We start from the raw sequence: 15,436 nt of genomic DNA, 5'->3' as shown, positions 1-15,436 counted from the left end.
TCCTTACAGGTAAATGCCAATGCAAGCCAGAGTAGCAAGGGATCTGTGTCCAGACCATTTACTTTCCCCTTCAATCAAATTTGAAAGAGGGCCCATGTTTATGACCTTTAAATATTTCTGTTTTTTGTTTCATATCACACAATAACATTGCACTGTGTGCTGTATTGTTATCACACAATAACATTGCACTCTGTGCTGCTGTTAATGATATTTTGTGAACAGTTGTGAACACACACACACACAAAAAAAAATGAGCAAAACGTGTGAGATAATCCGTTGTAATCCATGTAGATATTGATTGGTGTCGTGTCCTCCCACCATAATGTCAGATGGAACACCCGGCTGCATCCAAGAAGAGTGCCTGGAGGAGGCTGATGTCCGCTCAACGCAAGAGAGCCATCATGGCCTGCTTCCGCATGATACCCCTTCACCACCTCCCAAGGTTAGCTTTCCACATGATACCACTACCCATCCTCCCCCCCCCTTCCTTTCCAGGAGACAAACAGAAAAATAGCCTCATGTTAATCATATTCTTTCTTAGAGATTTAAGCCATCTTATTTTCCTGGCATTCCTGTCTAAAATATTTAATATGCATTAATATATGTACTGATTGTATACATGTAACAGAATGGATAATTGCATCAACTGTTGTCACCACCCATTTGGCTGTGAAAAGTCCAAGAGTCATTCTATGTAAGGAGAGGAAAATGATGTGCGAGCTGTACCTTGTAGATGTTTTATTAGTGTATTGCTAGTATTCCGTCTGAGACGTGTTCTAGTATCAAAAATCACTTCAATGTCAAAGCCCTTCCATATCAATGTTATACTTTCCTTCAAGCACATCCCATGCCACTATGATACTCTGTGATATCCAGATTATGTTGAGAATATATTACTGTGACATTGTGTTTGTGCAGACACCGTGCAATCAACTACTTCCTGAAGGCATACAAAGAGATGTGGCTGAGCAACGAGGAGTCTGCTCAGCACCTCTTGATTGACGATCTCACAGTGAGTTCATGAAATGAAAAAAAAAACTTATCTCATTTGTGGTAGTAGATATCAGTGTCTGTTATAAATCAGATGAAACTCTGTCACTGTGCACTGCTTGGCAGGTGTGTGATGCATATTTAAAGTTTTCTCAATTATTGGTATTTCTTTGCTATTAATAAGTCACATGTAGATAAAGTGTACATACACTGTGATTTGAATCCCAGACACTTGCATAGACATTACAAAGAGTGTTTCATACATGTACTTACCCAGGGTGGTAAATTGAAGACTTGTTTTCTCACATGATCTCTGAATCTCAGTAAGCTTTTGGTTCAAAAAGTTTTAAAGTGGATATGGAGTTTTGTATTTGTTGTAAGTGTTCACTTTGACAATATCCAACTTGCTATGTGTAGCTTGTGTGATTAGGTGTTTTGGATGGGTGGACTCACCAAAATGTTTCTTTTCTACCCACACCCCTAACACATGCTGCTATTGTGATATCCACCTCTGAAAATTTATATTTTTCAGAAAATGTATTTCTTTGTCCCCCAGAAATGCAGCTCTAACACCCCTAACACATGCTGCTATTGTGATATCCACCTCTGAAAATTTATATTTTTCAGAAAATGTATTTCTTTGTCCCCCAGAAATGCAGCTCAGAAGAACTGCAAGAGTTTGAGCCAGAGACTGTGAAGGACCCCCTCTATCAACTAATTGTCACGTTCAGCAGGGCATTTGGACTCCAGCAAGAGTGAGTTCTGCTGTTGCCATAGTTACCATTAATCCCATGAGAACTCTTCTACGAAGATTCTCGAGAACTTGTGTGTGAAGCTTCTTTTCTAAGAAGGCAGAATTAATACAATGTACATATTACCAAGTTGTAGTTGTGAACAAATGACTAATGGAAGGAATGAAAAACAGTGGTGTCTTGGAGAGATATGTGCTGAACTGTATCACAAAATGTATTGATAGGCTGAAGAAAGAAGCAATCTAGAGGTATACTCATTTTATTCATCCAACTGTGGCAAAATGTGAAATGTTTTAGTTTTGAAGAGATTTGCAAGTATGTATTTGACCACTATTCCTGTCAAGCTGAAGATAAACATGTAAACCATTTTGTGGTGGTACTCCTTGCAGTACGCTGGAAGATGACTTCTTGTACATGTCCTATGCCGACATCATGAGCAAGAGCTGCAGTGGAGGGGAGGATGATGATGATGACGATGAGGAAGGAGAGGAAAACGGGACATCGTTTCAGGTAACAATCCTTCCCTCTTCCATCTTGCATCCTTGATAACTGTATTCAAACAAACTCATGTTTGTGCTTGTGTTTGTGTGAAGATAGCATTAAGGGTACGTCTCTCTCACTAAAGGTTTCTATAACATATCTGGTATTATTTGCACTGTGATATGCTTCCTCGTCATTTCTTAAGGTGCAGTGAAGCACTTGCCCTTTGTCTTTCATTACACCAGATCCCTTTTGAAGTTGGGTGCACCATTTAAAGTTTTACTTCTAACAAATGCGATGCAAGATATAAACCATCAAGAAATACCTCAGTTGCTCACGTTCTGCTGTATATCTCTTCATGTTTCAGGGGTCAACCTTCAAATATTTGCATTTGTACACATGATGATGCATGGTTTAGTGATATGTTCATATTACATTTTGCTTGGGTGAAAGTACTGCAAGGGAGATTACCTTGTGTTTGCAGTTGTGATAGCTGTAGTACGATTGAATATTCACCCAATGTTCATCCCTCGTAGGAACAAGAGATGGCGAAGCAGAAGCTTTTGTCGGAACAGTCTCGGCTGGCTGAGAGGGGCTGTGCAGAGATGGTGCTTCTGCTAATCAGTGCCAGCAAAGGTATCACGCTTACGACAACATCTATTAATCTTTTCCCTCGTATCCCTGACATCACTTCCCTTCTCTTAAGCCTTTCACAGTTTATCAAAAGTGGTAGTTGTCTGTTTTCCCCTTTTTGTATATAATGTACACTGTATTGTTAGGGATATGCTTTCAGATGTTTTTGTGTGTGGACATGTTTGTAGATGCCGAAACATACCTCAGAGGATGACAGAAAAGATTTTTTTTTTTTTCAATATCATCTACTTAACTGCTAGTACAGTATACCCCTCATACCCCGCCCCAAATTACATATGTACCTCCTTCTGCCTCTGTCGGATTGACTGTGTACGTGTTTCTATTGAGATGGTATCTCTTATTGAAAAAAAAAAAAAAAACTGCATTGATTTGAATATGAGCATGACAAACCATGGTCCAATTCTAGATAAATGCATGCTACACTCTAGAGATATTGGATGACTGAATTGTTATGGTATGTATGTGAGTTTTACACATTTACCTGAGAGAGAATGAATACAGAGGTAAGTGGAACCCTTGGTCCTGGGTGTGTGTATGGTGTTGGAATGGTCATGCTCACCTTAGTCTAGAATTAAGAACTTGCCTTTTCTGGTCTGGGAATAAAAAAAAAAAAATAGTATAAAAAAGAGAAAATCAAACAAAATAAAGCTTACGGTTTCACCAGACACACTGTATCTACCCATGTAACATTCTTCTACTGAAAAGTTCAAATTAACCCTAAAAAAGTTTGTGGATTTAATTTGATTCCACTGTTGTGGTGGGACTTGTGTGAGATGCTTTTACAGTTTCAGTCCCTTAAATCTGCTATCTTTCAGAGAGATGTCCCATGTCTTATGGTAAGTTTGGGAAGCAAAAATTAACAAATACTTCAATTCATTGTAATCTTTTAGTTTATTTCTTTGAATAACTTGTGAATAACATTTTCCTTCCCAAACTGTCACACTGTCAACCCAAACTGTTCCGTCTTTCTTGTGATGAAATCTTGCGCAGATCAAATACCTTTTCTTTGCCTTTGTTTGAAAAGTCTGATGGGCCCACTTAATCGAATGAATTGTTTTGGCCATTGAATTTTGTTAGATAATACCACTATTTTGTAGTTATATGGTCAATTCTGCATAAGTTGAAGTCATAAGGTCTATCAAGAATCTTCAACAGACACAAAGTCAATTAATATCATGGAACTGCCACACATTTCCGTATGGTTCTGGATGTATGTTCTGACTTGACCAATCCTCTTTATAAGCTGTGTCGTCTTATGCAAAGTTGACTGCATTTGAAGTCTGGTTTTTGTATTGTTTTCACACTTTTTGAACATTTTATGTTGCCGTTTTGCAGTGTAATGGAGGAAAAATTTGGTCATTGTATTGAAAAACTTTGATACAGTGTGCGATATTGTATCAATAATGCCTTAGACAAGTCTTATGTACTTGCAGACCTTCTATCTTTGACATGTTTTACTGAAGTGACATTACATGAATGCAAATCTTGTTCTAATAGCATGAAAGATAGTGTGATAAAGCAATTATGGAACATGTCTTGTGTTGTGTGTGCCATATTAGTGTTTGTAACACAGCCAATGTGAAAACCTTATCACTACATCAGATGTGTGTGTTTTACATCATTTTGAGATTAGCCAGGAAATTAAGTAGAGTAAAATGTATCAAAACAACATTGTAAGTATTTGCTACATTGAGTACAAGTGATTAGTTGATACAGAAGGCATTGGATGTGTTGCTGACATCACTAGATTTTAACTGCTAATCTTCCTTCTCCCCTTTTTTTTTTTCTCATCAATCCTGGAAAAAAAAAATACTGCAAAGTTGATATCATTCTTGTCGCATGACATGCCATTAATGTCAGTGTATCAGAAGTGATTGTGTAACATGCTTACATGACAAGGACAACCCCCCCCCCAAAAAAAAAAAAAAAAACAGCTTTCTCTCAAATCACATTGTCATGATAGTCGATTTCTTTGCAGTGCTTGAAGAGTTTTAACAGTCATGACCGGTTAAAGAATGATAATGCTCTACTCCAAAAGCTGTCAACGAATCAGTATTTATGTTTCCCATCACCCAAAGATGGGGAATCTATGGCCAATGTTTCAGTGGCATGGCAATGTCATCATGCTTGCACAGATAACCTTGTTCCACTCAGCACTGCATCATTATTTGGCCTGTTTTGTCATGCTACCAACATCTCACAGAGTTATGAATTCGCTAAAAGAGCTGAATGTCAGCAAAGAATGAGCTATAATTGGCTTGAATGAGGAATACATATTGAAGTATATTAGTAGAATTAATGAAATTACTGTAGAATGCTGTCTTTTTTGTTTATCTGATATCTTTTGTGGACAAAATATCTTGTTTGTTTTCTTGGAATGAAGTGATTAAAAAATATTTTTATGTCATGACTATTATTGAGGCATTCAGAGTGTCATTTCAGACCTCTCTCATACCTTGTGTGAATGTTACACAATTGTTGTATAGTAACTTGATGATACTGCATTATAGTTTTATTTAAGTGTTGTTTTTGTTCTGGTAGCTGGAGGTACTACTTGTACCAGTTGAATAGTGAACAGATACTGAGATACAAATAAAAAAAATAAAAAAATCAGTTGTAGATTGTAGGAGAGTGGTATGGCATCACTTTGGTCAAATCACAGTGGTTCAAGTTTCGTATTTGTTTCATCTTATTGCCAAATCTAAGTCAAAGATATTAACAATTTGTGGAATCGTAAATGTTGACAAGAGTTCTGCTTTGTTTTGATTATCGTCAGGTGAGCCCAGCGACATGGTGATGGGATCTCTCAAGCTGGGAATCTCTCTGCTCAGAGGGGGCAATGAATTGGTCCAAAAGGTAGGGCTTTTTTTTTTTTTTTTTTGGTCTTTTTGTTTCAGTCACCTCAAGTAGCTTTCCATCTGTAATCGTGATGAAAAAACATACTGTAGTTTGATGGTCTAAGCATCATCATCATGTTTTGAATTGCTCAAAAACTGCTCTTAGTTTATGATTGTGATGTAGAAAATGATAATGATATGAACTGGTTTAATTTCCTCAATTTTCAGCTTTGGAATCATGGCATAGTAAAAACTGTGAATAGAAGGTAAAGAACAATGGTAACAGTCATTAAAAAATATGAATAACCATTACATTTGGTTATTTCAGTACGTACATACATGTAAGAATGCGTGCAGACAAATTCACGTTCATGGATGCAGGTTGTGTATTTGTAGTATTCCATAACATGCATCAATAATTTCTAGAAATCCATCCCATGACGTGCTAAAATGAGGTGCTTTTTTCAAACAATTCCTTTCAACTGAAAATTAATTACTATTCATCAACAAGGTAATCAAAATTAGAATGTTTGCAAGAAACATGGTTGGTTTCAAAGCCCAAGTGATGTCAAATTCCGTGATGATATTCTCATTAACATGAGTAAACTAAAGAAGACATTGAATAACAATATAGCAATTCATGTTGGTTGTCAATGTATGCATGAATAACAACAGCAATTAACATTTCCTCAGTTTTTCAAGCTATGCGTGATTTCTTGTGAGATCCCCTCCACAAGAGACTCATAGTTACGATGGATTGTGCACTGTGCAAAGCAATTGCATTGTTTTCTCTTATTTGCGATTGATATTGACCTCGTTTGACAGAAAATGCTGCAACATCTCCAGGACAAGATGGACGTTGGATTTTTCACCAGTGTGGCAGAGCTCATGGAGAAGTGCACGTAAGTGACCAATGGTGTCCCACGATCGGTGCCACACCCACCTGTGGGAGTGTCTAACTTTTATCCTGGCCAATAGCTGTACCATGCTGAGTGAGATGTCGCTGGTACAGTAAAGACGTGATCCTGAATGACTTTACAGTACATACTGTATGTCTGTGTTGAAAATTCTCTGGTTAAAGATGTCAATAGTATTTTGGAGAAACGGTCTTGACAGAGCCTTTGTTTTTCTGCTGACCAAGTAACAGAGACAATGTTACACCCATCAGGGAGAGATGTCCCACGTGTATCGCCAAGGTGGTGCAGTGCCATTTTTACTCACACTTGTACAATGTGCCTGAAAGAGCATGATAAGCAGACACTTTGCCTCAAATACCGGTATAGCAAATTGTGCCAGGGTGTGTAAGGCCATGCTACACTAGAGGCACACTTCACTCAATATTCAAAAACATGTTTCTTGCCCAAGTCTTTGTGCAACATGATCAGGATGCAACTGGAGGCAAAGTAGCTGCTTAGATTATGTCTGTATGTATTATAGATTATAACAAGAACTGGCATACTTTGAGACTCACAGTGTGAGACATTGTGTGTTTCAATATATGAAAGTGTGATGGTGATAATCATTAAGATGATGATGACGATGATGATGATGATGACAGTAATAATAATAGTAGTAGAAGTAGTAATAATAATGATAATAATAATAATAATAATAATAATAATAATAATAATAATGATGATGATAATGATGATAATGATGATAATAATGATAATAATAATAATAATAAAAATATCAATTTATAAAGCACTAAACCTATGTACATACATGCATATTCTTCTGGTGATTGGTGACTGATATGACATTACTCTTATTATTTTACAAGTATTGTGATTTTCATTATTGTAATTGTTTTGTTTTGTTTTGTCTTTTTGTTTGTTTGTTTGTGTGTTTTTTTTTTTGTTTTTTTTTTTTGGGGGGGGGGGGTGAACCATTATTACAGTCATTAAATTATTGTCCTCTTTCTCTCACTCAGTGTGCTAGATCTGGAGGCATTTGAGCGGTATAACAAAGCCGAGGGTCTTGGAGTGACGTCTGGTGAGAACGCAGGTAAGGCCTTGAATCATTGAATGGATGTTGCAAGTCACTGGTCCAGATCATGTCGGTCATTTCCGTCACCGGATGTTCTTGTGTAGAACAAGCATGATGTCCTGCCGCTAGAGATGTTTTTATTTCGTCTCTCTGTGTCTCTCATCTTATCAGATACCCGTCGTTATTTGTTTATTTTTTTTTTTTTCTGTTGAAAAACATGCATAGAGTTAGACAGTCAGTCTGGACAAGTATCTGTGCCAATGTGCTGAGTATTAGTGTCTCCATCTTGTGTTGATATTTTGGTGCAACATAACATTGTTAATGAATAACTCAAGACAAAGAGAAGTGCACCCACTCTTAAAGAGCAACATCGGTTGTTTTGTGTGATCATACAGAATTTGAATTATGTCCAAAAACTACCCCAGTTTACACAGATTGATGTAAAGATATAAAGATAATGTCTACCACTGATACCAAGACTTGTTTTTTTTTTCTTTTAAAAAGATATCACTTAACTTGTTCAGCAGCAAGAAAGATGTGACCTTGAGACATAGGACTTCTTTAGTTCATTCGTATTATAGTTGAGACAGATAGTGATTAAAGCCTGTCTAGTAGCATTGGTCGCAAGAGTCTCTTGATACCTTCAGATACATTGTAGATTTGTTCTATCATGGTGTCATGTAAATAGCACTGTCAAGGGAGGAAGTCATTGGGACCACCAGAGTGCATTATTATGCCGGAAAAATATTTTTTATTTGTCAAACAGTCACTTTATTTTTGTTTCACTTTGTTTGTGTGACTGAAAGTTGTGTGTGTTATACAAGGAATCTGTCACATTCATGCTTGTTGTGAGGGGAACTTGCCTGAAGGAGTGTGCCATCATACCTTTTGTTTTTTTGTTTTTTTAGGAATAGAAACTGCAGAAGAGGGCACAAATAACAGTGCACATGTCTAAACACACCCTCTACACTGGTTTCCAAGTGTCAAGAGTGGGTAGAATCTGTACAAAAGATCACATCACTGCTAGTATCAAATCTCACAAAAATAGACACTTTGGCAGTCAAACACTGCACTGTCTCTGTAGGAATGTAGTCTTTAAATCTTGTGTGGCTGTTTTGAGCTACATACAAGTAGCATTGTATTCCATAGCATTGTATAAAATAGGAGCTTTCACTTTCCCATCTCTCCAGTCCATTATGCATAATACTCTGTTGGACACACACACACACACACACACACACACACTTGCACACAAAAAAGTACTTGCTGTTTGTAACCCAAGAATATCTCTACAAACCACCGGAGAATTCTTTCTTATGTTTACTAGGACCACCAAATGCTTCTAATTACACCTCAATGCTCTACACTTTTTCATGAAAAGCATCAATGTGGTTGACTTAGATTCCCAGGTGCATGTTTACAAGGAGTCCGATGTCCTCCATTCACGCGTGTTGATCTAACCTTGTTTCCTTTTATAAGCTTTTGAAGTGTCTAATACCGTTCACTTTAGACAGATCAGGTGAAGTTTCATGTCATACTAAACAGAAGTCACACTGGGTGGTCTAATGTAGGCATAGATGGTACACTTTACCAGCTTTATTTTATAGTTGAATGTCAAGGTAATTATTTGTTGTTGTTGTTGTGGTGGTGTTTGCTAGACTATTTCAGGAGCAGAGAGCATGTGTCCAGTTTATTAACAGTGATCCTCCATACAGATTATGCTTGTTTGATTTACTTTGTACAGACGAATGTATACTTATAAATCATAAAACTTTCATTTTCTTAATTTTATTTTACTCCATTGTTACTATTTCACCCCGATGTTTCTGTGTACCCTGCAAACCGTAAACAGGCTCTGATGACCTAAGACCAGGTAAATTCTGATCACTGGACCAACTACTCTACCTTCAAATCTCTAGAACTTGTCAGATTGGCAATGCTGAATAATCTCACTTCACAGCTTCTCTTGTTATTTTCTTGTAATTTCATACACTCAAAGCATCATAATACACACTGGACTGTATCTGTTTTCACTCTTACACACTGCAAACACTACTGAAAGATGATTCCGCACAACACCTGAAACCTAATCACTTGCCTATAACTGCTGGCTTTGCTGCAATTAATGTACGTTTTTTTAACTCTTTCCATCTTGGAGTCGTTTGCATGTGCATGCGTTTGTTTTCTATTTTACACTTCCTACTTTTGGAAATATCTGATTCTGACTGTTTGTGTTTGAATAGGGCAAACAAAGTTTTATGTGCGATGTGACATCAGCAATAATCATCATGCCTGTATTAGCACCATCCACATAGACATGCACTAACGATCTAAAAAAGAAAGATAAAAGAATTCTGACTTTGTAGTATGACTTTGTAGGGACATGCTGGTTGTAATCCATGTGGGAGTTTTGATTGGAGGGTAAAATGTACTTCCATGGAGTAGGAATGTCAGTTGAGGGACTCATTCTCTTAATTTGTGTCATTTACAGTGTATGGGCACTGCTATTATTACATGTCAGTGGTGCTGTATATATCAGAAATTCCAGTGGGTTGTATAGGTCACTTTGCAATTTTCATATTGTATTGCAAGGATCTGTCAAAGTAGGCAAGATTTTTTTTTTAATATTAGACATTCAATGCCCATTTTCCATGATGATATCAACATGATGCATCTTTTTTTCTCAAGGGGGGGGGGGGGGAAGGGGAGGGGGTGATTAATCATTCTGGAGGAATTGTTTTTGGATGATTCTAATTTAGCCTCCTTAGCACTAAGGTTTTTGCATATCACATTGTATAAATGATCTCCAAAGAAATCATCAAAGTTTGGTTCTTGTTCCCTCTGTGTAAGCAGTAGTGATAGTCTGCAGGTAATTACAAAATGCAAGAGACACTGCCACACATCCAGAAACTGAGGGAAATTCTGAGTCTGCTTTTTAGGTTTTCAGACACCAAATTACATAAATCTTCTTTGCTTCTGTTCAATAATTTTATTCTCGGAGAGCTAGTTGGAAAATAATGCATTGATATGTTTATGAATGAGAATAGAGATAGTAATGTACCATTGATTTGTTATGATTTGTGAGAATGATTTTACAAGGCATTTAGAAAGTTTTAATGTGCTTGATAGCATATTGATGTTTTCATTAAATCAGCAGTATGAAAAAGACTGTTATATGGTAGGGAATTGCAAAGCTTGGTTATGTTTTTCATGAGTTCTATGTTATAGAGATAGGGTGTAGAATGATAAAAGAAAATCACAGAATGTTAGTAACGTAATGGAGAAGCATTGATAATTTGAAATAAACAGATGAAATTCTACCCTTGTGGAACCTAATCATTGAACTTGTGGCTGTAGACAAAAATCCAGGCACAATGTAAAGTAAGTGTATGATAAGGAGAAAAAAATATATATTGTGTAGATTTTATGAGTAAAGAGTTTCTCATATTAGATGACACAAATTTAGAATAAATGATTATCTCACATTTGTCCTTCATGCATCTCACATCTGCACTTTCTGTGATATGGACGTCTGTTGAAAATATGACCTCACTCAGTCTCATTCATTAACAGTTCCTTTCCAATCTTGTTTCTTGCATTTGCAATGCCGTGTGACATACAGTGTTCATTCATTTACGTGTACATTACCATATTATTTCTTTCTACTTTTGAATCATCTTATGCCAGGTCTGTTATTGCATTTTGACAGTTAAACAGTATTCTGTTTCTGTAGCTGTAGTGTGTTGTGAGGCATTTCTACTATCTAAAGTTCATACTACATGCAAGGGTAAACTTTGCTGCTGAATGGGATGCAGTATCTGCATTTTTTTGGCAAAACAGCCCTAGATCTAACATTTCTTTCAGCTTGGTAATTGTGTGACTGCGAATGGGCAGTATCCACCAAATATGGAAATATTTTGCTGGCACCAGTCACACGAGAACTGGGGAGTGGGGACATTCTTTGTGGTAACCAATTGCAACCATTTTATTGCCACAATACCAAAGTTTGTAAGAATCTGCGATGGGCAACTTGATGCATGGGATGGTAGGGAACTGTTCAACATTCAGTTTGTTGACGTGTGGTTGGCTGCTTTTTTCGCAGCTTATCGTTAAAGAAAATAGATAAATAAATAAATTTTAAACTGTTTTCATGTTTCTGGGTGATGTTAATAGAAATTCTATTTAAATGGTAGCAGCTCCTGTATAAAGATTCCCTGAGCTGTGTAGTGTCCTGTGCATCAAGGTGGTATGTTTTTTTTTTTTTTTTCACATAGTCTTCTGACTGACAACAAAATGAGATGTTATGGTTGTTGGTTGCTTTGGTTATAAAACCCAGTGGGCACCCAGGCAGTTGCTCAAGTTTCTTAATAACCAAAGAAAATGTCCAGTGCCCACTGAAGATTACTGTTATTTTCGTGAGGGTTTAGTTTTTGTGAATTTCGCGAATCACAGTTGGATCCCAAATTTAATAACATGTGAAAATGTCACAATGTGGTAGGTTAACCGTGCATTTACAATAGCGTCATGTCATTTCGTGTAAATATCACCTCGCGAAAATGCCTGTTAACACCTCCTCATTCACAAAAAATATCTGAATGCAAAAATAATAGCTTATACAGTAGTCACAGACCAGTCAGAGACCAGTCAGAGACCAGTCAGAGAACACTCACCTTCCTGTCTTATCGAAATCTGAGTAAAATGTGGAAATATGTAGGGCGTTTCTACAAAATCTGGTTGGAATTCACTTCTTTTATCCCATAGGGCTGTTGTAAGCAACAACTTACAACCAAGCCAAGTATCTTTAAAAACTGCTTGCTGCAACCTCAATGCAAGCTGACAACCTTTTGTACACTGCTACCCCCCCCCCCCCCCCCCCCCCCGGGAGAAACAAACATTTTAACTTTGATAACCAATGCCCAATTAGCGGTCATTGCAGGTTGGTGACCAGTGGGAGCTTATCTTGTGTGACACGGCCTTTACTCTGCCTCCAGGAATGAAATTGCCTGATCTATTACTGATCTTCTTATCTACCTAATTTATCTGCCAGCATTCATTGCAATATAACATACTGCTTTCATTCTCATTAGTTGCATAGCCAGGAGTTTGAAGAAATTTGTCTCTCTATTCTATCTTGTTAAAATGAAGATAGGTATACTTCATTAGCTAGAACTGCCGCATTGCTCTTTTTTCAAAAAGCTACTGCAGAACAAGTAGTTTGTGATCAACATGTTTTTTTTTTTTATGTTTACACTCCAGGGAGAAAGTCTAGATTTGTCTGTAATCCTCCTTAAGGGTATTATTATCTATGATATTTCATTACATTTTATAATGTGTGATCCTCTGCTCAGACTTGAGTATAAAGACTTTCCTTTTTTGTATATATTGATAAATAGCCATTGAAAGAAAAATATCAAATTGAATTCCAAAATCATAAATAGTTTGCTTTATGTTATGTGTATTGTCTAAGAAGCACCATTAATGTGGTCTTACATCTCTAGTAGCATAAGGTGTACAAGTTCCATTTATTGTTTGTATTATTTTGTATTTGTAGGTGAGAAAGCCATGCACGATGCCGACTTCACTTGTGCGCTTTTCAGGTTTCTGCAGCTGCTCTGTGAGGGACACAATTTAGGTATGAACCAGCCATCATTTTTATTACTCTACAAGTCTTAGGTATTTAACACTTGCTTTTTTTCTTTTGAATACTACCTGTTTCTGTTTGGTGTAACTTATGCTTTCCATTGTCTGCTGTGAATATTCAGTGACATTTTGTCAGTTTATTTTGTGTGGAACATTATTGTCCAGTTTCTGTCAGCTGCTGCTTAAGAGGTGTAGTATGATTTGGATGGAACATAGAATGCCAAGTGAAGCATATTTTCCTGGCCTTCGCTGGATAAAAACATACTTTGACAACAGTAGTAAAAACCATGGCACCAGGCAAAATCATGACAGACTGATGACAGTTGCTGAAAAAAGCTGGTAACCTACCATCCATAGTAAAAATGTCCTATCTATTGGCCCAGCATCTATAAAGATAGACAAGATGTCATGCTACCATCTTAATGAGATGTAGTTATTACTAGCCTTCAATTTTGTTTGTACGCCTTTTATGTTTCTTTTTCATCGTATGTTTTCTATTTGTTATAATAGGGGATCATGCACAGCAAAAACTTGCAACTCTGTATACACTCTAAACTTTGAATTCTTATGATGGTATCTGAGATCTGTGAAACTCGAACTTTTCTTGTGTTATTGTTTTCAATGTTTCTCATATTTTTTATCCTTGGCATTTCTACCTTTCTTTTCCACTAGCGTACTTTATAATTTGCTCACTGAGTGCTTGAGTAGGTGTATGTTTGTTTGTGTGTGACTTTTTGTGAGATGTCATGTGTCTGTGCTTTACATTTGTATGTGTCACCAGGGATGTCATGTTGTTTTCCCTTGTCTATTTCCTGTACCCTGAAGAAAAGATAAGAGAGAGAGATAAATGAGACACAAATGTTTTGATCTGATTCTGGTGCAGAATTCCAGAACTACCTGCGAACTCAGACTGGAAACCACACAACAGTCAACATCATCATTTGCACCGTGGACTATCTACTGAGGCTACAGGTGAGCAGGCATTCCACAGAGCTTCTAAAACACAAACTAATAAACGCACACACGCACACACGCACACACGCACACACACACATACAAACGCACTGTGTACAAAAACATTTCCGTGCATTTTACTTACCTGAATCTTGGCTCCTCGCAAAATTCGAAAAATGTCTGGTTTTACGGTATTGGATTATTTCCACAAGAATAGCCAGAATGGATTTTTATGTGTATGTTTGTATTTTGTTTTTGTTTAAAAAATCCCTGGTTAAATTTTGCTTTGCTTCTTCACTATGTATGGAGCACAGTAGCAGAGGATTATAGCTCATAGTTTAAACATTTCAACATGTGACTTCGTCTCTCCATCATGAGAATGTAAGATAATTTTTCTTTTTTACATGCAATCTTTCCTTTATTTCAGGAGTCAATCAGCGACTTCTACTGGCACTATTCAGGCAAGGATGTGGTCGATGCTCAGGTAAGATTCAGAGTCTCAGCAAGGGAGGAAATATGAAGTGAGACATCTCTGTTTCAATACATCAGCCCCATAATCCATCAGTGAATCAACAACAAGATTTTGGGCAGTTTATCATTCTGTTTTAAAGAGATAGAGAAGACAATTTAAGAGCAAATGTTGATGTTGTAATGCTCAAACTAGATTTTCACATTTCCTAAGGTTATGATGCACATTGTTCTTATCAAGAACCCTCTACATGTACCCATTCATCTGCTATCTCCAAATTTTATTGATGATTGCGGTGTATTATCGTGACAAAGGTGAAATAACGTGTTTTCTTGTTTGCTCTCGACAGGGAAGAGAAAATTTCTCGCGTGCCTTCAAGGTAGTGAAGCAGGTCTTCAGTTCTCTCACAGAATACATCCAGGTAAGACTCTACAAATCTACCAATCTCTCAGTCTCCCAACCTAGTATGCGCCGTGCAGTACATGGTATTTCATCTGTTGCCTGTTGGGATCTGATGATGTGCAAAGCTTAATGAGAACTTTAAAATATCATTCAGAAAGGTTATCATTTGCAAAACTAAGGAGTATTGGATACATGTTAATATTGAGGGCATATTTGTGTTGTAGCTCTTCAAAATGTCATGTAAGTTACAGGATTTTTCTATTTCTTCA

The 15,436-nt window shown here is 37.0% G+C and overlaps 1 protein-coding gene across 1 annotated transcript in view; it reads left to right on the top strand.

Annotated features, from left to right (window-relative positions):
- The window catches only part of LOC140235243 (ryanodine receptor 2-like), a 125,646-nt gene that overhangs the window by 39,055 nt on the left and 71,155 nt on the right, over positions 1-15,436 (top strand). The window contains exons 25-36 of the mRNA XM_072315278.1: positions 330-442; positions 919-1,012; positions 1,642-1,745; positions 2,132-2,252; positions 2,759-2,858; positions 5,653-5,732; positions 6,539-6,615; positions 7,647-7,720; positions 13,254-13,334; positions 14,226-14,314; positions 14,724-14,780; positions 15,115-15,186. Of these exons, the coding sequence (XP_072171379.1) occupies positions 330-442; positions 919-1,012; positions 1,642-1,745; positions 2,132-2,252; positions 2,759-2,858; positions 5,653-5,732; positions 6,539-6,615; positions 7,647-7,720; positions 13,254-13,334; positions 14,226-14,314; positions 14,724-14,780; positions 15,115-15,186 (1,062 nt within the window). The remainder of the gene's footprint in view (positions 1-329; positions 443-918; positions 1,013-1,641; positions 1,746-2,131; positions 2,253-2,758; positions 2,859-5,652; positions 5,733-6,538; positions 6,616-7,646; positions 7,721-13,253; positions 13,335-14,225; positions 14,315-14,723; positions 14,781-15,114; positions 15,187-15,436) is intronic.

Source organism: Diadema setosum, chromosome 1 (assembly GCF_964275005.1).
Source record: "Diadema setosum chromosome 1, eeDiaSeto1, whole genome shotgun sequence".
Lineage (NCBI taxonomy): Eukaryota > Metazoa > Echinodermata > Echinoidea > Diadematoida > Diadematidae > Diadema > Diadema setosum.
This window is presented reverse-complemented; position numbering and strand designations above follow the sequence as displayed.